The sequence below is a fragment of the Bos taurus genome, chromosome 5 (genome assembly GCF_002263795.3).
Source record: "Bos taurus isolate L1 Dominette 01449 registration number 42190680 breed Hereford chromosome 5, ARS-UCD2.0, whole genome shotgun sequence".
Lineage (NCBI taxonomy): Eukaryota > Metazoa > Chordata > Mammalia > Artiodactyla > Bovidae > Bos > Bos taurus.
Window position 1 is genome coordinate 28,105,362 of NC_037332.1, and position 26,032 is coordinate 28,131,393.

The 26,032-nt window shown below is 41.2% G+C and overlaps 1 protein-coding gene across 4 annotated transcripts in view; it reads right to left on the bottom strand.

Annotated features, from left to right (window-relative positions):
• The window catches only part of SCN8A (sodium voltage-gated channel alpha subunit 8), a 198,001-nt gene that overhangs the window by 55,497 nt on the left and 116,472 nt on the right, over positions 1 to 26,032 (bottom strand). For 3 of the 4 annotated variants that reach the window (XM_024991947.2, XM_059886568.1, NM_001193102.1), the window contains 6 exons: positions 23,822 to 24,043; positions 22,261 to 22,324; positions 21,032 to 21,173; positions 19,306 to 19,512; positions 17,758 to 18,051; positions 8,118 to 8,480 (listed from right to left, as the gene is read on the bottom strand). In XM_024991947.2, coding sequence (XP_024847715.2) covers positions 8,118 to 8,480; positions 17,758 to 18,051; positions 19,306 to 19,512; positions 21,032 to 21,173; positions 22,261 to 22,324; positions 23,822 to 24,043 — 1,292 coding nt within the window. Of the gene's footprint in view, positions 1 to 8,084; positions 8,481 to 17,757; positions 18,052 to 19,305; positions 19,513 to 21,031; positions 21,174 to 22,260; positions 22,325 to 23,821; positions 24,044 to 26,032 lie in introns of all 4 variants that reach the window. The other variant, XM_059886569.1, reaches the window with a different exon arrangement.

A 26,032-nucleotide genomic window follows, 5' to 3' on the forward strand; every position in this document is an offset into this window, starting at 1 on the left:
TGACTGTGTGGATCACAATAAACTGTGGAAAATTCTGAAAGAGATGGGAATACCAGACCACCTGATCTGCCTCTTGAGAAATCTGTATGCAGGTCAGGAAGCAACAGTTAGAACTGGACATGGAACAACAGACTGGTTCCAAATAGGAAAAGGAGTTCGTCAAGGCTGTATATTGTCACCCTGTTTATTTAACTTCTATGCAGAGTACATCATGAGAAACGCTGGACTGGGAGAAACACAAGTTGGAATCAAGACTGCCGGGAGAAACATCAATAACCTCAGATATGCAGATGACACCACCCTTATGGCAGAAAGTGAAGAGGAACTCAAAAGCCTCTTGATGAAAGTGAAAGTGGAGAGTGAAAAAGTTGGCTTAAAGCTCAACATTCAGAAAACAAAGATCATGGCATCTGGTCCCACCACTTCATGGGAAATAGATGGGGAAACAGTGGAAAGAGTGTCAGACTTTATTTTTCTGGGCTCCAAAATCACTGCAGATGGTGACTGCAGCCATGAAATTAAAAGATGCTTACTCCTTGGAAGGAAAGTTATGACCAACCTAGACAGCATATTCAAAAGCAGACACATTACTTTGCCAACAAAGGTTCGTCTAGTCAAGGCTATGGTTTTTCCTGTGGTCATGTATGGATGTGAGAGTTGGACTGTGAAGAAAGCTGAGCGCCGAAGAATTGATGCGTTTGAACTGTGGTGTTGGAGAAGACTCTTGAGAGTCCCTTGGACTGCAAGGAGATCCAACCAGTCCATTCTAAAGGAGATCAGCCCTGGGTGTTCTTTGGAAGGAATGATGCTAAAGCTGAAACTCCAGTACTTTGGCCACCTCATGCGAAGAGTTGACTCATTGGAAAAGACCCTGATGCTGGGAGGTATTGGGGGCAGGAGGAGAAGGGGACAACAGAGGATGAGATGGCTGGATGGCATCACTGACTCGATGGACATGAGTCTGAGTGAACTCCGGGAGTAGGTGATGGACAGGGAGGCCTGGCGTGCTGCAATTCATGGGGTCGCAAAGAGTCAGACACGACTGAGCGACTGATCTGATCTGATCTGATTTTATTTGCATATGGGCCTGCAAAAATGCAAGAAAACTAACCTATGATGATACAAATCAGAAATGGTGGTTTGGGGGAAGAGAGCTTGCCTAGAATGAGGTATGAGGGTACTTTTTGGGAAATCTTATAGTAAAGAGGAGTTTCTGGAACAATTCTCAACTGATCAGAGAGTGCCTCCTCCATCTCCTTTTTACCTACATCTTTGGTAATTCTTGGGTGCCAATTACCAAGTGTGCTACAGAAATACTGATTATGCAGTGGAGTTCCTTTGAGAAGGAAGATGGAATGCAGACTGCATAAATTTGTATAAGATGTTATCTGTATTGAGGAAATAAAGATCAACTAAATAAGAAAATCAAAGGTTATTTATTCTGAGTTTGATGTAGTGAGGGAGTTAGGTCACATCATGCATGTTATGGCAGAAATTCAAAGGCAGGCAGAGGAGTAGTAAAGTCTTGAATAGGAGTAGGAAAAAACCAAAAGGCTTTAGGTGTGCCTGATTCAAGGCTGCTGGTGGGAGGCTGCAGGCAAGCTAAGCAGCAGCAGGGCAGCCTACGTGATTGGCTAGGGGTGCCTATTTGGCTTTCTCTGGGCAGTCCTAAATTGGAAACAGGGACAAAAATTATGGAAGTTGTCAGTTATTAATCTAGTAATCAAGCCCTGGCTGCTTTGGGCTGATTGTTACAGAAGTTACTGTTTAGCTCCCTGGACCGTCACTAGAGATAGCAATCTGGCTTTCTGAAAGTTTGGTTTATAGCAGGCTGGTTTCTTCATTATTTATTGTATGTGTTGTGTTATTATTGTGTGTGTCGTGTATGCCTCTTTGAGACTTCGTGGACTGCAGCCCTCCAATTCCTTTGTCCATGGAACTCTCCAGGCAAGAATACTTGAGTGGGTTGCCATTTCCTCCTCCAGGGGATCTTCCCCACCCAGGGATCCTACCGGTGTCTCCTGCATCCCCTGCATTGGCAGGCAGATTCTTTACCACTGTGCCACCTGGGAAGCCCTTGTTTATTGCAGACAAATTGATTAATTATTGTAGGTAAATAGACCTTGGGCAGGCTGCAGGTGAAAATTCTATTTTTATATATAGTCTGTTCATTGTCCATTTGTGTATGCATTTCTTAGTACTCAGCAGATCACACTGATTAATGGAGACAGAGCAAACATATTCATCACTGTTAACAGCCCAAAATGATATAATGTAAAAAAGCCTATGAGGAACACTACCTAAGAGTGCTAAGCACCAGTTGGGAGCGAAGATAGTATCCACAGAAAAATGCATCTCTACTACTAAGACAATTTAATCCACTGAGATCAGGGTACATAGGATATACCAAGATGGGCGGGTCCCTGTGGCAGTCCCTGCTCCCCAGGTGAGGGTGTGAAAGCTGGGACTGAAAGTCCAGATACTGGGCCAGTGTTTCTGTTTGTTTTTTTCCAATTAGAAAAACTTAAGATAAAATGTATATAACATAAAACTCACCATTTGAAGCATTATAAAGTAAATGACTCAGTAGCTTTTAGTATATTTACAATGCAGATGGGCTTCCCAGGTGGTGCTAGGGTAAAGAATCCACCTGCCAATGCAGGAGACATAAGAGATATGGGTTTAATCCCTGAGTTGGGAAGATTCCCTGGAGGAGGGCATGGCAACTCACTCCAGTATTATTGCCTGGAGAACCTCATGGACAGGGGAGCCTGGTGGGCTACAGTTCACAGGGTCTCAAAGAGTCGAACACTACTGAGGAGACTCAGCACACACGGGTGGACTCACAAGGCTGTCACCACTATTTAATGCCAGGACGTTTTCATCATACCAAACACCACCACCTGTCTGCAGTCAATCCCAACCCCTGCCTCTACCCAGCCTCTAGGAACCAACAATCTGCTTTGTTGTATGGATCTGCCTTTTCCAGACATTTCACATAAATGCAATAATATGGTATGTGCCTAGCTCCTCTCACCTAGCATAATTTTTCAAGGTTTATTCATACTGTAGAATGTATCAATTCATGTTGGCTGAATGAGATGCCATTATAGGGATTCCATTGTATCACATTTTGTTTCTCCATTCATCAGCTAGTAGGTACTTGAATTGTTTCTACTTTTTGGCTATTATGAATAAAGATTTTAAGAATACTTATGTATAAATTTTTGTGTGAACACATGTTTGAAATTTTCCTGGGTATATACCTAGGAGTAGAATTCCTGGGTCATGTGGTAACTCTATGTCTACCTTTTGGAGGAGCCGCCAAACTGTCTAAGCATCTGCACCATTTTACTTTCCTAACAGTAATGCTGGCTGTCGCTTCTTGTGTCAGACCACGGCCAACTGAAGGGAAGAAAACCTGGAGCAGACTTTTCCCCAGGTACAGCAGCTTCATCGTCACCTTCCATCTAGAATCTGCTTAGGATTCGGTGAGGTATGTCTCTGCTATTGGCTCAGCTGCCCAATTCTCATCACCTTGGACGTGCAGCGAAGGTGTCTTCCTCCAAGCATGCTGAGACCCAGGGACCAGAGGAAAGATCACATACTCATTTTCTCCCCTGCCTGATTTGTTTTAGGTCATTTTGGGGCGGGAGGGGGGTGGGCAGATGAAGGTGTGTATTTTTGTTTCATTTTGTTGGGGAGAGAGGAGGAAAACTAACAACTTTTAAAAGTCAGGAGCCTCTGCCTTTTAAAAATTCAGCCCCTAAAGAGTAACAGAGGAAGCAATTGAGAACCTTAATTACTTTAAACCCAGTACAAATTTTTTCCATTTCTCTTAATTCAAATGCAAAGTTTATTAAGCATTTAGCCACTGACTTCCAACCTCCTAAATTGTAGCTGCCCTTCTCAAAGAGATATTCTACCATATCTGCCGATGTCTGGTTTTGACCACATTTCCACAGATCTACCCAAGGAATCTCAACTTGTTATTGATTCTAAACTGATTTCACATGGAAATATGTAACTGGAAATTTATCAGCCAGTCACCTTTCTTGGGACTAAAATTTACAGTATTTTAGAAGGGGCCTTAGAACCTAGTCATTTATCTCCAGTTCAAGCCTTGCTAAAATTTTTGTGGTATGTATTCTGCTTCAAAACAACTGTACAAAAATTTCTCCTTCTCAAAAGATCTTTAGAATCTTAGAAGAAATCTGACTCTCTCCAAGTCAAGCAATTCAGCAGAAATCAAACTGTCTACTTTTCCGGTTAAAAAGACCAAAAATGCACATGTAAAGGAATAGAAATTTAATTTCTGAATACCAAGAATGGGCCAAGTAATATGCTTCAGATTTTATAAATGTTATTTAATGTTCAAATAGCTGTCTAACAAAGGTCCTTTTATCTCACTTTTTTTTTTTTTTTACAGATAAGGTTTAGAGATGCTAATTTTTCAGGATCATGAAGAACCCAGGCTTCATAGTTAGCATAGTATAATAGTTAGTGGCTAACGCCGTGCAGTTAGATTGTCTGGATTCCAATCCTAACTATACTGCTTACTATGCAACCTTGGACAAGTGACTTTATTTCTCTAAGCCTTGGTTTCCTCCTAGTAAAATGCACACAGTAGTAGGATCTAACTCAGAGGGCAGGTGCTGTGAGCATGAAATGAGATAATACTTCTACATCTGCAGCATGGCTTCTGAGTCATGTGTGTTTTGGACAGTCAGGAGCACCCACTTCTTTACAAGGGAAGAGCAATGATTTTCCAGCTCAGAGCTGAAGACATGGGAAAAGTCCCCTTATCCTGCGTTTCAGCAAAAAGCAAAAGCAAAAATTCTCATAAAACTATCAAGAAATCATCACCACTCAACCACAACTGAATAATGAATGAAGATGTGAAATATTTTTGATGAGATTCTAATGAGGTGACGTCTGGGTGTCTTTTTTCATTAAGAATATTGTATTTCTTCATTTGAGCCTAAATAAAAACTACATATGTGGCACAGCTCAAGCGTTCATGCTGTGTGAGACCAACTGTGGACCATCCACGGCTCCTATACCAGTCCATAAAGCATGAGTACGTAACTGGAAGCATTCTGATGGTTCAGGCGAAGACAAGTTAATCCGTAGCTGCAGACGCATCCAAAATGTTTTGACAGTGAGAATCACTATCTTCTAGCCCAAAGGGGTATAATAATTGCTCATTTGGCCCAGGCTGGGTGTAACATCATGAATATATTAATTCCTTCTAAGATAAATGACTGTTTTCCTACTTCCAAAATAAGCAGTCAGGAAGTTCTCTTGGATCAGAAAGACCTTGGTACCATTTCCACAAGTTTCCCAATCTCTGTTAACTGGATAAAACCACCTACTAAATGAGGAGGCTAAATGAGAACATATGTATAAACTGCTGAGCATAGTGTAGTTAGAACCCAATATATGGTAGCTATAAGGATGAGGTCCACTGTAGCAAACTAAAAAGAACAACAAAGTGCAAGAAAGGAAAAAACCCACTAGTAATTTCCCCTCCCAATACTGTTAACTTGTAGTCAGTCACCCTTTTCCCTATGCAGTCTGTCTTTACAGAGATGACATACCACACAAATGATACGCATTCTGCTTTTGTTTTGGTTTGTCTTTTTGGCTTATTCGTGTAACTTAGGTATTTTTCCACACCACTAACTACTAGGAGGTGCTTCCTTACGGCTTCCAACGAAACAGTTTTTCCTAGTTATGAAGCCCTTGAGAATAATATAGTCCTGCCTTCCTCATCTTCCTGCCACTTTGGGATCTGATCTCCTGACCTTGGGAATGCTCAAGTCTGTCAGCATCATCACTCAGGACCACTGCAAAGAAATCTCCTAAGTGCTTATAGGGTGCTGAGTGTGCAGGACCCCCCAAAATCCCAAAAGCAGTGTTCCATCGGCCGCAGGGTAAGGCAATGCAGACAGCCGTACTCGCCACAGCCATCTGCTCAACTGCCTCTCACATTTTTCTCCCACACAATATAACAGAAGCTGCTAAAAAAACAAAAACAAAACCTGCAAACCTGCTTATCTGCCTTTAAGCTGAAGTTCAAGCTCCTTCTTCCTGGACACCTTTTCTAATACTTTCTCTTCAAAGAAAAAGCAAGATATATTATTTGACTTAAATATTTTTTAAAACTGGTAGGATATCAGATTTTACTGTGGTTCTCATTATTTGAACTGTCCCAACTGTACTGTCCACGCTGATCTACCTGTCATTCTCCAGTGATTTCGTCTCTTATTTTTTCAGAGAAAATCATTTTCTATCTAATTGTGGAGCCCAAAATTTATATCTAGACATAGAATTAGTGAAAATCAAAAGTTATATTTAAAGTAAAGATAGTCATTCATAACATATATTTTGGCCAACTATCTGGTTTAGCGGGGGACTTTGGACCTACTATGTTATTATTATTGTTCTTATTACACCTGATCTGAAACAAACAGTTCTCAAGAAGAGCAATGGTCATGTGCCTAGGTAGAGACGACATTAAAATTAACTGAGAAATCGAAGACTCAGGTTTCTGAAAGGTTTTTCAGTGATGAGTTGTGTAACCCCAAGGAATACACTTTCACTGAGCCTGTTTCCCCATCTCAAAAACAGCTCCACTTTATCAGCCTTATGGAATTTTTTTTTTTTTTTAGCCTTATGGAATTTTTACTTAGAACAAATAAGGCATGTAAAAGTAAATTGTAGCTTGTAAAGAACCATCTAAATGTAAGGGGGAAAATATTTTGCTTTTAAATAAAAGAGTAGGAAGAGAAAGGACAACATCAAACATCCTGTCTTTTGAATTTAGGACAGTCAACAGCTGTCCTAGGATAGTCAAACAACTGTCCCAAAGTGCTAAATAACAGGTCATTCTGAATAATTCCATCCTTGATCGCCCAGTTTTCCTCCACACATGCATCATGCTAATTAAAGGGTTGGCTATCTTCATGCGGTGTTAGAGGAAACTGAAGTGTTAGAACAAAACAGACCAACATGCTATCTTAAGCTCAGACCAGCTAAGGAGGGACTGAAGAAAGCTAAGGAGTCAGAGGTAGAAAGGATCAGGATCATTAAGGTTATAAGAATTTAAAGCTAGAAAAAAGGTATAAACAGCTTAGAATCTAAAGAAATGTTAAGACATGGCTTTTCCCAAAGAGGGGTGCCATTATCCTAACCCCTAGCCAAGTGATTTTGTGAAGTGAAGCTATTATATGTCACTTCTCCAGAGCCTGACATTTGATTACATTTAAAATTCATCTTTCAATTCCCTGTTCCTTCCTCCCCCATGTACCATGTGTTCTTGCCCCAACCACCTACCTTCCCCTCTGATTTACCTCAGTCCCCTTAGTAAATGTCCAGCTCCCCACCAGTTTCCTTCACCTCTTTGCCTGGCTCTCCCAGTGCCCACTTCCTACCCTCAGCATCACACATGCACATGCCTCTTTGGAAAAATCACATCTCATTCTTGTAGAGGAGACTAAGAAAACTGTTCAAAGATATATTTGAACTTTTTTTTTTTTAATAGAAATAAAAGAGCTTTAAATTCCAAGCTGTTTCCCTATGAGGAGGCAGGACGTAGTGGGGGGAGAAGCAATGGTAGTTTCAAACCCGCTTAGACTTGGTCATTGGTGGTGGCAGAGGCCCTTCTCATTCCATCTGGGCAGGATCCGCTGGCCAGAGGCATTCAGTCAAAGCAGGTGGGGGTGGGATGGGAAGAGAGGCAGACAGAGAAGTGCAAAGATGGAGAGAAAGAAACTTCGATAAAATAAAGGGCTGATGGGGGAAGGGCAAGAGTCAGAAACAAGAAAGGAAGATGGGGGTGGGGATGGGGAATGGAGCAAGGAATAAAGTACAAGGGAAAAGAGGGTGAGTGAAGGAGGAGGGCTGAAGAAAGAAACAAATCTTGAGGGAGAAAACAGAAGCGGTAGGCGGTAGAGACGCGAGTCCAGACGGGAGCTGGAGAGCAAGTGGGACCGAGTGGGATGGGCGGAGCAAAGGAGAGAAGAGAGGGAGCGGGAGAGACTGCCATGCCTAGCCGCGGTCTACCGGTTTTACTTCCTTACACTGTCATCAGTAGCTGCCTTATCTATTTTCACCTCTGGCAGGAGACGCCCGCTGATGTGGGAGCCGGGGCCGCCGATGAGGGACACCACGCCATTGCAGTCCACTGTGCTGTTGCGCTTGACGCTGCGCCGCAGGCTGGGGAAGATGCGCGAAGAGCGGCTGCCCTGGCTGTAGCCGCTGTAGCCACTGTAGCTGCTGCGGCGCTCGCGCGCCCGGATGGGGATGAAGAGCGAGTCCCGGCGGCCCTCGCTCTCCTCCACCGTGCTGTGCTCGTCGTCTGCAAACTCATTCTCCGAGCCCGGGTCCCGGAACCGCCCGGGCCCCCTGAAGCTGAAGATGCTGCTCTTGCTGTTGTGGCGGGAGAGGAATGGGGAGCCTGGAATGCTGAGCAGTGACTGTAAGGGCAGGAGGAGAGAGAGAGAGAGACAAGAGAGGCAGGCATGAGACAGGAAGGGACCCCATAGAAGCTGAACAAAGGCTGTTAGCTTCCCCAGTCTGGCCCCATCCTTGCATTCCTGTTAATCAGAACACAGGTGTTTCCAGAAAGCACTTTCGGATGTTGAATTTCTACTGCCCTTCAACACCCATCACCACTCACTTCTTGCCCCATAACCTTGAGATACACCTGTCTTTGACCTGTTAACCATTCATAAGTTCCATGCGCTGTTCACCTACGCACTGAAACGATGTTTTATCTCATGCTTTGTGTAGCAAATCCACTGGGAAATAGACACTGGGCGTCTATTTTTCATTACTATGACCTCACGTGGAGTGTGCTTTTAATCTACCAGGTTAGCTTCTATGCCACACTTGGCAAAAGGAGACATTTGGAAGTGGCCACTTACTACTCTTTCAATGCAGGTTAAGAACTATGCCAATAGTGGTTTTCCAGTTCTGCTGAAAATGGTATCTGTCCCCTTCTACTCCATTTTTTTTGCAATTCTTTTTTCATCAGAAGTTTAACTATTTGTAAGTTCCCAGAATTGACATTTTCAAGTCAAACTCATATTTATCACTTAGAAAATTTTCATTTTTCTCTTTCAGCTCATACTGCCATTCCATGTTCCCTAGAGAATTTTGTGCTAATGTGTATCTTTATGCTTTAATGCATTGTATTGACCCCCTTTCAATACTTTTCTGCAACAAGAAAGTATAACCTATACTTAAAACCAATTTCCCGTGACCATGAGCCTCTAAGAAATTAAAAAAATTCTCCTGGATTGTGCTTTTATTACAATTCTCATTAATACAACTGATCACAAATATTCTCTGTTTTATAAGTAATTACTAAGTTTAAAATTTTATTAAAATGTATCTCAATGAGATGAATGAGCTATTCTTTCCCCCAACTGGTGTTTTGGTGTTTAAATATTTGTAGATAGTATAACTTATTATTAGAATCATACATGGCTCAACAGAAGCCCCCCTCCCCTTTCTAAGAGTAGATTTTAAGTGCTGAGAAACTTTATTCATATAAATGGTATCTTGGAACAGAAGAACACTGTTACAGTAATGTCACTCAATTCTTTGAACTCCTTCCAAGTTATATGCCAAAATTACATAGTAAGCTATCAGCAAAATTTATTTTAATCATCTATCAGCTGACAATTAAATCAAGTCCTCTTTCAATATTGTTGAAAGCAAAGAACTAAAAAACCACCCAACCTGCCAAAGGACTTGTTACCCACTTGTTAGAATATTCCATTTCCTGATTTCTGATGGTATCAAAAAGGCTTTAATTATTATTTACTAATAATCATATCAGTACCTCTTACAGGGGTTATTCTTTTAAAGGAACTTTACTTGACCTAACAGAAAAGGTTGGAGTAATCAAAGCATTGTCAATTTCTATACATCAATGCCAACATTAATCTTTTAATAAAATGATCTTACCACATGCTTTAGAGATGTTTTCATTAAATCTTTAAAGCCACAGATTTAGTTCATTTAATTTAAAAAATGCCCATCATATGATCTAATTAGCAAAACCAGTCCCCACTATCAAAACAATTGGCCAAATCAGACTTATTTTCATTGGTAAAAGTATGACTTCATTTTTCATTTTAAATAAATGTATGACTATGTATCCCAGTGACATCCATCCTGCTCCTGAACTTAAAACATCTGAATGCCCCTGATTATAATTCTATATTTCACTCTTATTAGAAGTATGTAAGAGAAGTAAATTCAGAAAGCCTTACAATGGATTTAAGTTTCCCAGATTAAAGAAATGCCAAAGAACGTTCAAACTACCACGCAAGTGCGCTTATTTCACATGCTAGCAAGGTTATGCACAAAATCCTTCAAGCTAGACTTCAACAGTATGTGAGCCAAGAACTTCCAGATGTACAAGCTGGGTTTAGAAAAGGCAGAGGAACCAGAGATCAAATTGCCAACATTTGTTGGATCATAGAGAAAGCAAGAGAATTCCAGAAAACATCTACTTCTGCTTTACTAAGAGACTATGCTAAAGCTTTTGACTGTGTGGAGTACAACAAACTGTGGAAAATTCTTAAAGAGATGGGAATCAGACCACCTTACCTGTCTCCTGAAAAATCTGTACGCAGGTCAAGAAGCAACTGTTGGAACCGGACATGGAACAACGGACTACTTCAAAATTGGGAAAGGAGTATACTGTCAAGGCTGTATACTGACATGGATGTATATTGTCACTGCAGAGCAGACACTCTGGAACAAGTTTAAAATTGGACAGTTTGAATAATTTCAGACAGGCTTTGGGCTATAGAAATGGTCCTCTAAGTCCTGGCTCTGGAGTGATTTCAGTTCAGTTGCTCAGTCATGTCCAACTCCTTGCAACCCCATGGACTGCAGCAAGCCAGGCCTCCCTGTCCATCACCAACTCCCCGAGCTTACTCAAACTCATGTCCATCAAGTTGGTGATGCCATCCAACTATCTTATCCTCTGTAGTCCCCTTCTCCTCCTGCCTTCAATCTTTTCTAGCATTAGGGTCTTTCTCAATGAGTCAGTTCTTCAGGTGGCCAAAGTACGGGAGTTTCAGCTTCAGCATCAGTCCTTCCAATGAATATTCAGAGTTGATTTCCTTTAGGATGGATTGGTTGGATCTCCTTGCAGTCCAAGGGTCTCTCAAGAGTCTTCTCCAATATCCACAGTTCAAAAGCATCAATTCTTCGGTGCTCAGCTTTCTTTATAGTTCAAATCTCACATCCATCCATGACTACTGGAAAAACCATAGCTTTGACTAGACAGACTTTTGGTGGCAAAATAATGTCTCTGCTTTTTAATATGCTGTCTAGGTTGGTCACAGCTTTTCTTCCAAGGAGCAAGTGTCTTTTAATTTCATGGCTGTGGTCACCACCTGCAGTGATTTTGGAGCCCCCAAAAATAAAGTCTCTCACTGTTTCCATTGTTTCCCCATCTATTTGCCATAAAGTGATGGGACCAGATGCCATGATCTTAGTTTTCTGAATGTCTAGTTTTAAGCCAACTTTTTCACTCTGCTTTCACTTTCATCAAGAGGCTCTTTAGTTCTTCTTCACTTTCTGCCATAAGGGTGGTGTCATCTGCATATCTGAGGTTATTGATATTTCTCCCAGCAATCTTGATTCCAGCTTGTGCTTCATCCAGCCTGGCATTTTGCATGATGTACTCTGCATAGAAGTTAAATAAGCAGGGTGACAATATGCAGCCTTGAGGTACTCCTTTTCCTAACTGGAACCAGTCTGTTGTTCCATGTCCAGTTCTACTTGTTGCTTCTTGACTTGCATACAGATTTCTCAGGAGGCAGGTCAGGTGGTCTGGTATTCCCATCTCTTTAAGAATTTTCCATAGTTTGTTGTGATCCACACAGTGGATTTAGGGCTGGGGAAATATTGGCTGGTGTGTGAATTAGATGAAAGGAGGCTGGGGATAAAGGTCTTGGATTGGCTGATCTGCACATGAAAGAGCAAGTTGTTCGCTATCTCCAGGAATTAAACTAGTACTGGGAGGGGCAGCTCTCTGCAGCCAGCAAGGCTCCTAGCATGTCAAAGCATCATAAAATACAGAAAATAAAATCTGCCTCCCTTCTCACAGCAAGCTTCCGTGGACTGGATCCATGATTTTTATTAGCAAAATATTAGGTGTTGACACTGCCTAGTATATTAGGTCTACATATTAGGAAAGAGGTCTGATTTTTATTTGACAAAAGATCACCAAATACTTGTTGTGTGCTAAGTGATATGGATACAATGGTGAACAAGACATATGACATGGTCCCTGCCCTCTCAAAAGCTACAGCCTAGTAGAAAATACTATGGACTGCATGAGGAAATATTATATACTATATTAGACCTCATATAGTATATAATAATACCTGACTATTCTTAACTGATAGGAAAGTGATAAGAAGTGATGGAAAGATAATGACAAATTCCGACACCCAGGGACACTCAGGAATCAGGATCCTGAAAAAAATACAAACTAAAAAGTAAACAGTATATCTATTATTCTTTAATTCTTTGTTCCACTCTTGGCAAAAGAGTCCACTGCAATCAACACAGAAGGGAAAAGATGAACCTGTCCCATTTCGCCTTGTACCTCTGGTATCTAGCCCTGATCTGGCCAATTCCCTAAGGAGACATCCTGAGAGTAGCCACCCTGGCTCTTCCCCAGTCTTAATTTTCCTGGATTGAAGGGTTTCATTGATGCATCAGGACCTGTGGCTCTACTATCTCCAGGGATTCAGCTAGGTTATGAGATGGGTCCTGTTTTCAAAATGTTTCCTATCAACAAACCAGGAAGAAGCTTCTGGTCCTTTTCAGGCAGTCACATCACAGCTAACTAAAAATACTACTTTAGATCTAGGTGTCTGCTTGGGAGAACAGCTCTGGGATGTTTTTGATTTGAGGGCATGGCCTCAGATTACACAGAAAAATTAACTAGGAATTTCAGGGCATACATGTCAGCTGTCTACTGGAATGAAGCTTAACAATGACTAGGATGTTTGGAATGTAAGAAATTGATGATTTAAATGTCTTATTTCCATGCCATAGTTCATCTTTTCTTCACTTCACTTTTTCTTTCCAATACAACAGTGGTTCTTAAAATGTGGTCTGGGAATTCCTGGGTCCTTGTGCCCTTTTTACGGGGGGTGGGTCACAAGATTAAACTACTTCATAATAATATTAAGAAGATGTCTGCCTTTCTCACTCTCATTTCTCAGAGGTACAGACTGCAAGCCTGACAGTTTCCCAGAATTTACAGACTTTTCTTAAGAGCTTGAGCGAGAACGTACGTGATTTTTTAATATTCTGTGTTAGTACTTGGAAGAGCTGCTTAATTCAGTGAAGCAGTATTTCCCAAATGATCAATGTAGGATGCTACAAATCATTCAAGAATTAAATATCTATGGTGTAAAATACAACAAAGGATTTTAATGTAACAGTACCAAGTTACTGATACAGTTTCAGCTTCCACATTGCAACTAACCATTTAAAAACCTACTCTTATCCAATTTTGGAACAGCATCAAAGAAGAATATTCACAATTATCTGAAAAGGTTATTAAAATATTCCTTTTCCAACTATATCTGTATGAAAACAGATTTTCTTTAAATACTTCAACCAAAAGGAATATTGCAACAGACTGAATGAAGGTATGCTATTCCAGCCATCTCCCATTAAACCACAGATTAAAGAGATTTGCAAAGATGTAAACAGGACCATTTTTTTCTATTAAATTTTTTTGATCTGGAAAACAGTTAATTTTTTCAAAAACATGTATGATTTGTGTTAAACACAGTAGGTCTATCATTACCATTTTTTCCAATAAATCAGTAAATGAACATTATAAAGTTTCTTAATTATTATTTCTAATACAATAAATTAAAAAATCTCTTTGGGGTCCCCAATAATTTTTTAAAGATATGAAGACCAAAATGTCTGAGAACTGCTGCAGCAGAATAATTAAAATACTTTGCAAAAGGGACTTTATAAACTCACCTAAAGCCTAAAAACATAGCAATAATTTTATGTTTCAAGAGGATCTCAAACTAACACTGGAAATCAACTGTATTCCAACAAAATTAATTAAAAAAAAAAAAATAGCAGCTCTCAGCGATCTGCAGTACAGGCCACTGATGTTCACTTGAACTGTGTGGTGGGAAAACCAAAGTCACCTTCACTGTTAAGCCAACCTAACAGATGACCACGTATGTGTGGAGGTGAGTGGGGAAGGGATGGCTAGAGACTGTAGTACAAAGCTTATAGTCAGAATGACCTGGTTCAAATCTCGACTCCAACACCTACTAGCTATATAACCTTAGATAAAAGAGTTAATCTCTCTAGGCCTCAACCATTTTTCCAGATAAATCAGAGAAACTGCAGGAGAGTCCTAGGACAAAGAATATCACTGCCGTGCAGTTTCTAAGGAAGTCTTGGCAGTCAGCCGTGGCCTCAAGGAATCCACAATTTTTTCCGATGGGGAAATGAGAAGAAGTGACTATTTTCATGCAAAGCAGGACATCTCAGAAGCCCAGCTTTATTTTTTGAGCTAGGGAGCAATCAGTGCAACTCTGTGCTGAAGCCTATAGATTAATCAGAGCCCATTCAATAGCGAAGTGTTAACGGCACTAAGGTATTTATTAACAAGCTTAGGATGGCTCTCAAGGCAAGGGTTGCATTACAACAAAGCTACAATCACACTTTGCCTCAAAAGAGGCTGAATTAGGGGAAAGGTGAGGTGAAGGTGAGACAGAGATGGTTCCAGGTCATAAAGAAGTTCCAGAAGGGGTTAAATCAGTTTTACAAAAGTACTTCATTCATTTTTCCAACAAATCTCTGAAGGTACACAGAAGTAGGCCTTAATTTTAGGACTTTATGTGAGAGAGGACAGGATATGAAGATGAGTAAATATAAAACCCCACATAGAGTAAACAGCAACACACAAAGAGGGACATATAAAACACAATGGAAAGATGAAATGGTAATTTCTAACTGGGGGTAGGATGGGGGCAGGTCAGGGACGGTTTCTTGGGAGAAGGATGTGAACAGTAAGTATAATGTGGACATTCACAAATGGAAAAAACAGGGCTTCTTAGAGAGGCTGTTTCTGGAGCAAAACAGAGGGTAGAAAAGAAGCATCATGTATGAGAAACATCTAATAGTTCTCTCTGGTGTGAGTACAGAGTGCTTGACGGGGCACAGGGACTGGAGACCATAAAAGGGAAGCCGAGTCCCGGGAAGCAGAGTGCTGTGAATTCAGTGCTGAAGGGCTGGGGCTTCTTTAGTAAACAGGCTGAACCTGATTAGGGGGAATTCCCTCTCCCAATCTTCTTAATAACTGTTTTAAGCTGTCACTATTTTCTTCACCCTCCTGACTCAACCTCTCATTCCCTTCAATAAGATTTTAAATTTCAATCATTATTGAACATGAGACTGTCAGGGGTCATCTTTCTCCATTTCTTACTCCCCATCCACAAACTTATCCACACACACACATATTGCCGTATGTATTTTTTTTGGGGGGAGGACAAGGTGCCCCTTTCCTGTTCAAGGCTACACCTATTCTCACATCTCCCAAGACTGTTCTATTTTCTTTTCTATTCTACTGTACTCCATTCTACTTCCGTCTCCCCTTCTTCTGGGTCTCCCCCCCATAACAGATTATAAAAATGCTTATTTTCACCCACATTCTTTACAAAAGTTTGAATAGAAAGTCTCTTCCCATTCAATATGGCATCCACCCTTACCCTGGACTGAAATCTGTCTTTTGAGCTCTCAAGGACTTCTGGTGCCAAATCTAACAGACATTTGCAGTTCTGATCTCATGATGCATCTCTGTTAAGCTTCGATCCACTGGTCGCCCCCCTCCCTCTCCTACCCTGTGCTCTCCAGTCCTCACTGCACTCTTGGTTCTCTTAGCAGCCCTCGTGACCCACATCCACTTGTTTTCCTCTGTGAGGTCCATCTCCGAAGCCCGTGAACACCGGTGTCACATTGCATGTCACTGTCCTTCCGCCTGACACAATCTCTCCAAGTCGTCTCAGCCAGTCTCTTGGTTTCAACCACTGTCTCTCAGCTCAGGACATCTTCCCTGAGCTATCATTTGACTATCCATGTGTCCAAATTGGTTTCCCAACAAATAATTAATATTTGGGATGTCCAAACTGGAACCTACTTTTCTTCCAAACCTGGAATGTTCTTTCTTCTGTCTTCCTGCTCCCTCACCACCACACAACGTTCATTACCTGACTAACCCCTGTTTATCCTTTATTGACTTTCCCCAGAAAATCTTTGCTGAAGCTCCAGGCTGGGATAGATCTGTGCCTTCTAAAACACGTCTGTGTATTTCAACTATGGAACAATACCATCAGTCCTATCACGAAAATAGTTTTTTTGGTGTATCTGGCTACCCTACTATACTGTAAGCTCCCTAGGGCAGACATGGTGTTCTAACCACCTTTCAATCTCTAGGACCTAGCACAATCCTTGACACATGGCAGGCACTCTATAAATGCTTGGTAATGAATAACCAGAGATATGTTTTAGAAAATGATTGGCTGACAATATAGAAAACATGAAAGAGAGAGAGAGAGAGAGAGACAGACCAGAGGGAAAGAAGCTGTACTGGATAACTGCAGTAGAACAAAGTAATATAAAGTCTGAACTAAAGTAGGGTTAATAGGAACAAAAAGAAGAGGGTGGACATGAGAGATTTTGCTGTGATAAACCAACTGGACTAGCAGAGGACTGAACCGGGATATGAGGGAGGTAAGGGAGAGGCACCATGAATCATCTCTGAGAAACAAGAAAAGACTCTGGCTGCACTGCCATAATCAGGAACTGCAATCTCTTCTATACCTTACAAACTTTCTTTAAAATGGGGCATTAAGTAGCTTAAGAATTGGATTTTGGTGGTGTTCTTTGAAGTCCAAAAATATATATCATATCATGAAATGTATAGTAATACAATGCTCAATAATTATCCATAAGTCCTCTCCCCTCTCTCTCTCTTAGCTTCCCAATTTAACAAAGTTGGGTAAAACTAGAGGCTTTTAATCTACCATAGGCTAATTTATCAGCATGACATTATAAATCTAGAATAATTAATTACCAGAACTTGCCACACTCAAATAAGGTGACCTAAAGAGTTTCATGACTTTTTTTTAACCTAAAATTACATACAACTCTTAAACAAAGGTATTTTATCTGAATTCTGAAGTTCAGATGCTAAGAAAAGTTCTTCATGATGTTTTAGAGCGGTGGTCTCCAACCTTTTGGCACCAGGGACCAGTTTCATGCAAGACACTTTCCCACAGATCGGGGTAGGCGTGGGTTTGAGGATGATTCAAGCATTTCACATTTGTTGTGTACTTCACATCAGCTCCACCTCAGATCGTCAGGCATTAGGTCCCAGAGGTTGGGGACCTGTGCTTTGGAATACAAGGCCTGCTGGAGTGACACAGACTTTCCTGCTGCAGTAAGTTTGCCAAAGGTGACCAGGTTGTCCTGGGTGAGATTTAGAGCAGAGAAGGCAGCCTTTATACCCAAGTAGCACTTCTTCCTAGAGGAAAACAAAGTGGGGTGTGGAAGTGGCCTGAGGATGCAGGGATGGGACTGGAAAATGTAAACCCAGTGGGGAATATGAGAATCAAGTAAAATTAGGAAACCTAGAATTTCTTAGGCTTCTGTGACCCAGCACCAACAGTTTACCTGATTCATGATGGAAAACTTCCTCCCTATTCTGTTGTCTGGGAGCCGAAAGCCCTTCCTCCTCATACCATCTTCTGATTCTGACTTGAACACCTTCTCAGGATCCCCCTTCTCCTCTCCTTCAGAGAGCTCCTTTTGCTTCCTCTTTTTTCTCCGGTTCCGTCTCTCCTTGGCACTCTTGGAACTCAGTTTAGAGATTTCAGATGAGCTCCGGGGAGAGCCTGCCCCGTCTTCACCTTCTTCCTCTATGGCATCTTCTGAGACAGTTCCTGCTGAAGTGGCCATCGCTGCCGCCTAGGAAAGTAAAATTTCACAGCAACAGACCAGATCGGAAGCAATTAACTAGAGCCACACAAAGCTAAGCAAGTGGTGGAGATCACTTCCTTCCTTTCCCAAAGACAGGGAAAAAAGGAGGAAGGAAAACAAGTCTGTCAGAGGACACTGTGGTGGCGGCCTGGTATCTCCATTTCCTAGCTAAATTTGTATGGTGGCACACAGCCCTGCATAATCAGAGCGGAACTTCATGGTGAGAGCTTTGGGACTTACTCTGTTTAGTATATAAGACAAGAACTTGGCTGCCACCTTGATACCAAATCATCTTTTTTTGGGCAACTCTGAAAATCAATACTATATATTATGGCCCCAACAATGTAAAAAATACATGTATAATTGGATAAAAATTAAAAAGTAAAGTGTTATCAGTGATAAGAAAACAGACTCTGTATGATTTCAATACCTTTATACCACGAAATTTTTGCACTTTGTTTTATGACCCAGGATACAGTCCCATGTCTCCCAGTTTATAGTCCATGGGAACGTGAATAGAATTTGCATCCTGTTGTTGAGTGAAAATTATATAAACCTTAATTATGTTGAATTAGTTCATAGTGCTTTCCAGGTCTACTGTATCTTTCTACTTTCCTATCTGTTTGTTCTATTAATTTTTGAAAGTTTGATATTGAAACTCTAACTAAAAATCTTAATTTATCTATTTAAAAATAATTGTAATGTACAGTGGAACTATATGTAATTTTGTTCGGTATTTTCCAAGTCTCCTGTAAATATCACCATACTTTCATAATTTTTTCTTAAAAAAGTAAGATGTTAGGGTATTAGTAGAATCACAAGTTTCTTTTTTAAATTTTACTTCAATATTTTACTTGTATCTTCTTTTCAGGACTCGTTATGAACACAGACAATCTCTGAAGGAGATCCTAATGTTTCCCCCAACAAAAACACCTATGCTTACATGATGTATTATATAAACTGCTCTGGTCATTTTTTTTTCCCTCTCTCCAGCTATCACAGGAGTTGTGCACTGAACGGTCGAGAGATTCAACAGAAGATCACATTCACAAACAATTTGGCCATTAAGACAAATGTAACAATTGGACTGACCATCTGCAGTTGTTATTTGGGTTATTTCAATCAGATCAATGACTTCTGTTAGACAGTGTGCCTAAAAAGATCAACTGGAGTGGCAATCAGATGGGGCCTTAGTCACCATGATCTGGCAGGAAGGACTACGGCAAAGAGTTGATCACCAACCTGTGCTTCTTCCTGTTGCTTCTTAAGTTGCTCTAACATTGCTTTGAATTCAGCCTCTTTCTGCTCTGCTTCCTCCAGTGTTGCCTGATTCTGCTCTTCATAAGCCATGGCCACCACAGCCAGGATCAAGTTCACCAGATAGAAAGAACCCACAAAGATGACCAAGACGAAGAAGATCATGTACGTTTTCCCAGCTGCTCGTAAGGTCTGTAAAGACAAAAACCACTTCTTAAGTTGCTTGCATCAAACGAATCAGGCTGAAAACAACTCATGGGCTGATGTTCCTCTGCAGAGGCAGTACTGCACGTTGAACAGGACCAGACTTTCTTGTGTGGAACTTCTTCACACTGCAGACACTCAGCATCCCTAGCTGCCAAATGGCCTCCCCTACCCCAGACTCACAGGAAATGTCAGTAGTACCTCCTATTCACTGTGGCAAAAAAAAAAAAAAAATCCTCTTCCATTCCAAATACTCCTAATACACTCCTTCCATAGAAAAATGCTTACTTTTTTAAAAGGAAAAATTGCTCTGAGCTAAGAATTACATTTGACTTTGTCAGCTGGTTTTAAAACAAGTGTGAGGAAATGAAAACAAAGACCTCAGGTCACTTATATACTGGTCTTCAAAGAGCATTTACAGAAATCTCATCTTTGGAATCAGGTCCAACTCATAAAAAGTCCCTATCTTAAGTGACATCCTTCCTTAGCCTTTTGCAATAGGATGAGTTTTTAAAGAGGGATATAATGTAAAGGATGTGGGGGTGGGGTAGGGGAGAAAAAGGAAAGAGGATCCTAAGATTATTCCTTTCACTAGCACCAAAAGACATCAAAGAACAACTGGGTTTTAGGTTATATGCATATACACAGGACCCATTATCACTTAGTTTTCATTTTTATTCTTCTCAACCACAAATATTTCATGGAACTTAGCATCAGTTACAAATATTTCGTGGGAATACTAGGCTGTACAACAGAAAGGAAGGATTTCAGGAACTCCTAATAAGAAACTTTCATTGGAAAAAAAAAAGTTGGTTCACTTAAAGGGTTTCCTTCATGCCTGAGGGGTTCACAATTCTTATTATCAAACTAACTAGCATTATCAAAGGCCTAGAGTCAAATGTAAAACAATGCGTTATCGGAGAATTTCTAAGTTGAAAGACCCTCAGCAGTCATCTAGACTAACTTCTCCATCACACCCAGCAAAATTAAATGACTTGTCCAGAGTCACCAAAGCAGGCCGACAGAATGGCAGTGACCGTTAAAAAAAAAAAAAAATTTGTCACAGTGTTCTTGAACAAATACAACTGTGTTATAAATCTCAAAATGTTGACATATTTAGGCTCCAAGATCCTTGTGGATAAAATCTCTTCTTTATAATGTCTACCAAAGTGCCTTACACAACATGTTTAAAGAAGCCCTAAGCCCAAACATCCAAAAGGAGAAATACTGAAGATGGTCTGCTGAAATAGGAAGGACAGAGACAGCAGATTCCCAGGCCAGGCAAGAGGCTCCCAAGTCTGTGAGCGTCTACAGCTATACATGATGAGCATTAAAGAAACTGGGCCAAGAGCTGGGAGAATTCATTTAATTTTGTAAACCAGCTGACTCTGAGAAATATCACCCAAAGATTCTGTATGTCTTCACCAAAGGTCTCTTACACAGAATGTCCCCAAACCCCACATATTGTTATGTAAATTCCATCACCAAAAAACATGGTATTACTTACTAATTGATACAAGTTTTCCCAGTAGTCCTGGGTCATAAGGCGAAATAATGCCAAGAAGGCCCAGCTGAAAGTGTCAAAGCTCGTGTAACCATAGTTGGGGTTCCTTCCTGCCTTCATACACTGGTATCCCTCTGGACATTGCCTGAGGAAAGAAAAGGAAGCACCGGGCTTTTCAGCGTAATCCTACCCGGTCATCAGCTGGAAGTCATCTCTATGACCTTGCAGATGATAAACAGCCATCCATAGAGACTATGCCAACAAACAGGAATTTTTTAAAAAGAAGAGGAAAGAAACAAAGTAGCCAGGTGAATTTTTCAAAAATGATGTCCTGGGGACAGTCTAGGATCAGAATCACCTTAAAAATGCGGATACCTATGTCCTAGACAAGACTTAGGAATAAAAACTCTGCATATGGGATCCATGAATTGGCATTTTTAAGGGGCATGTCAGATGATTCTTACGCATGCCAAAATTTGAGAATCGCTGTCCTAGACTCATATCAATGTGCAATTCAACCAAATTTAACTTAGCTACTAACCTAAATGACAAAAGCCTAGACCTTCCTCTTAATCATCTCTATTCTCTTAACACTCACTGTGACAAACTGTATCACACTAGGATTTCAGTGATCTCGGTTATAATAGTTCTTCTGCTTTAAGACTCACCTGATGTTTATTCCAATGTAATTTCTAGTATCTATCAATACTTCAGTATAGAAAGTAAATGGACTTCTAGTTAATATCACTGCACTGTATATGTAAAAATGGTTAAGAGACCAAATTTTATGTTATGTGTATTTTGCCACAATGAAAAAAAGGCGGGGGCGGGGGGGATAATACATTGCAACTCTTTTCCCTCCCACATGCTGTCAGGCCTGGCATATTTGGGGTCAACCTTGGGTGCTAATCTATCATGAAAACAGTGCCCTTACTTGATAACTTTTGCATTAAGACAGAATGAGGGGAGTCTACAAGAGACAGGCAAGATACCTGGTGTTACAGATCCTACCCTTAGCCTTTTATAACTTTGATCTTGGCTTAAGTCTAATAGCCACCTTCACCTACTAGTGAAATGTCAACTTTGGATGGGCAAATATAAAACAGAAAGAAAATCTGAGTCAACCAATTTATTGGACCCACTACATGAGCACAAAGAAAGTGAAAATATTGTTCATTTTTGTGTGACACATTATTTCATGGGAGGAGAATAAAATTAAGTGAGCTACTTACCCAGCATCAGAACTGTTCCCACAGAGCAAAGGTTCCAGCATACCAGGAACTATGTAGAAATTTGCTAGAAAAGTTTGAAGAGGCAGGAAATGAATAAGGCAGATTTAAGTGAATGAGAGAATAAGGTTACACTGTTCCTAACTACCCCAGCAGAAACAGTTATTGATTTTAGCTCATATAAATCTTTTCTGACAGCAGTGAAACCTGATAAGAATTCCTTCCCATTAACTATTTTCCTATATGTATTTAACAATGAAAAGTGCTGCCACATGGGCTTTAATGCAATGTTCTTTTCAGACACCCGATTTCTACTTGTATTAATACTTCAGATCTATATGCCACGTTCCAGTACTTGAAACAAAGGGTCTAAAAGAGAGGTTTCTGAGTTCTTTACCCCTTTATACAACTCTACCCTTCTATCCTTATAACTTCTCTTTACCAAAGATAAACTGATCACTAGTAACCATGTCCTATTTTAAATTAGAAGACATGCTTCCCCTTCCTGTTTGTGTCCCTGAAATCCCCTTTGAACACTTTCTTGTGGATACTTACCGGCCTTTATTTCCTCAAGAGTGACTAAGAGTGGTCCTGCTAACTTTCCTCCCTAGTTTCATACAAGTACAGGCAGCGCTAGTGGTAAAGAACCCCCTGCCAATGCGTCTTTAGAGACGCAGGTTCTATCCCTGGGTCAGAAAGACCCCCTGGAGGAGGGTGTGGCAATCCGCTCCATTACTCTTGCCTGGAGAATCCCATGGACAGAGGAGCCTGGTGGGCTATGGCCTATAGCGTCACAAAGAGTCAGACGTCACTGAAGCGACTTTGCACACATGTACACTACTACACCAAATATTCCTAAGAGTAACACCCAAATGCTCTGGTTCCTGAAATGAACTTGTTAAAACTCCTAAACTGTGATAGGATCAAACAGTTATTTGGAGATTACTCGACTCCCTAGACCAGACTGATTGCTAAGGTCTTAGTAATTTTAAGAAACCTAAGTGAACAGTGAAAGTGAAAGTCGCTCTGTCGTGTCCTACTCTTTGTGACCCTATGGACTGTACCCCATTAGGCTCCTCTGTCCATGGAATTCTCCAGGAAGAATACTGGAGTGGGAGCCTTTCCCTTCTCCAGGGGATCTTCCCAACCCTGGGGTCAATCCCAGGTCTCCAGCACTGTAGGTGGATTCTTTGCCATCTGAGCTACCAGGGAAGCCCAGGTATACTCTAAATGTTTAAATATCTCAGAGGAAAAAAAGGATTTTTCATCAAGTTTCTAAGCTCGATTTTCCAAAGCAAAAGTTCAGGGGTACGTGTGAGCAAAATATAAAGTTTCACTTATCCTTTTAAAGGGAGAGAAAAGAGAGAAGGGGTGAGAGGGCTGATATTTGCCAGCTTCTCAAGATAATCTGACCTCAAGGAACGGGAGAAAGTTCACAAAGCTCCTCCCAGCAGTCCTGGCCTTTCTTTCTGGCCCAGGCACTTTTGTACAGCCCAGGGGTAGCTCCGTCATTCGCACTGGAGACAGACTTTCTCCCCACTCTTGCAGAGAAAGGGCTACCTACTTTTATTGTTGATGTACTCTTCCCAATCAAAGCCCTTGGTGCCGTTTTCAAGATAGCTCTCGTTGAAGTTGATGGGCCACACCACACACTTGTTTCGCAGGTTTCCCATGAAGAGCTGCAGTCCGATCAAGGCAAAGACACTCAGGCAGAACACTGTCAGGATCATCACGTCTGACAGCTTCTTCACGGACTGAATCAGGGCGCCCACGATGGTCTTCAGGCCTGAGGGGAGAGAACCCCCAGAGTGAGAGTCGCCCCACAGCCCTCCCCACCTCCCCCAACCTGCCCCTCAGCCATGGCTCCTACTCCTCCCCCCAGCACCACCCCTGAAACATGGCCACTTCATCTTTTATACCACGGGAATAACAATGGGTCAGCAATATTATCAATTTTCCCAGGAGCATCAATTTTTAAGTCAATACTTCTGGAAAAGAAAGTCCCTTCTCCAGTATGTGGCTCTTTTATTCCTGGAAGTGCTTTCTTGTCTCTGACTGCTTCTCAGCGACTCAAATGAGTCAAGCTCTTACTTGCCCGGGTGTCTCCACAATTGCTGTTCCCTTTGCCTGGAATGCTTCCTCCATTCTCTTGTCCCTCCTGCCCGCATCCTATTCATCCTCCACTCTCAGCTAAATAGCAATTCCCCCAGAAAGCCTTCTCTGTCTTCACAACTCTTCTCCCTCTTCTACTATTACTATTTTAATAGCACCTATTAGTTTCCTCTGTAGCATTTATCATGGTCATAATTAATTATATCTGTCTTGTTCACAGCTGTATTTGTATGGCTTAGCCCACAGCAGGTACTCAGTAAATATTAGCTGAACAAACAAATGGAAAATCAGGAATAGAGGAGGCATCCAGGTTGGAAAGAGAACTACGGGGAAGTTTCAAAGCCAACAATAAGTGAGAAGGTCCAATAATATTTTCCCAAGAGCTTTGGAAATGCCAATGTATTGAAAAGGTTAATTATTATCAATTCAGTATTTGTGGTTTGTCTTTTCACTAAAAATTACACGTTTTCTGCATCACATATATGTCCTGTTCTCTATAACTGACCTTTTTTCTGTCCTAGATTTTTAAAAAACATATAACCCACTTGAATTGGTGGCTTAAAGGCAAGCCACTGTTTCAAACGTAAATCTGCAGGCAGATTTCTTAACTGCACAGGGAGAGATCAGTGACAGGAGACAAAGTAAAGTATGGTTGTGGGTTCACGACGTTTGGATCAAGACTGAGTCTACACGCGGTTCTCCTGGGCATGCCCACACATCAGCGACCTGTAAGACATGGCCAAGGGAGCACTGAGGACTCCCGGGGGGCCGAAACACCAGGACGGACAGAGGCAGACACAGAGCCTTGACACACAGGTCTCAAGAGGGGGCTTATCCCTAAGTTACTTCTGAAAGCAAGAATATCCAATGAAATTCTACAGAAATCCTAATCCTGGCTCTAAAGTATGAGTCTGGGTAGATAATTACTAATCTTAATCAAACTATACCACTTACTTGTGTGGCCTGAGCAATATACCTAACCTCTTGGGATGTGTATTTTCATCCCTAAAATGGGATGTGAAAGTGAAAGTGAAGTCACCCAGTCGTGTCCGACTCTTAGCGACCCCATGGACTGCAGCCCACCAGGCTCCTCCATCCATGGGATTTTCCAGGCAAGGGTACTAGAGTGGGGTGCCATTGCCTTCTCTGAAAATGGGGAGACTTATAGTTAAATATCATAGGCTGTTGTGAGGGTTAATTAAGCATAACTAATATAAACCCTTAGCACACAGTAAATAACTCAAATGTTAACCACTTTTGTCTGAACCTCAGTTTACTTATCTGTAAAAAGATATTGACAATACCAATCTCGTTGGCTTGTTATGAGGTTTAAATAAGGTAATGAATATTAAATACCAAGTACACTGCCAGGTACTTATATCTTGTTAGCTATCACTGTTATCCACATGTTGCCCTCCTCCAAGAGATATGACTGGGATAATATCACTGAGAGGCTAACCTTGTACGATGGTGATCTAATGGGAGATGTGGACATGACTCTTCTTTTGCTGTATTTTGCAAGTAACCACCTAGAATTTTCAAAGCTAAGCCTGAGAGTGGTAATGGATGAGTGCTTAGCACAAGACCTGGCACAAAGCAGGCACTTACTATGCGTGTGTGTGTGTGTGTGTGTGTGTGCATTTAATTGGAGGATAATCACTTT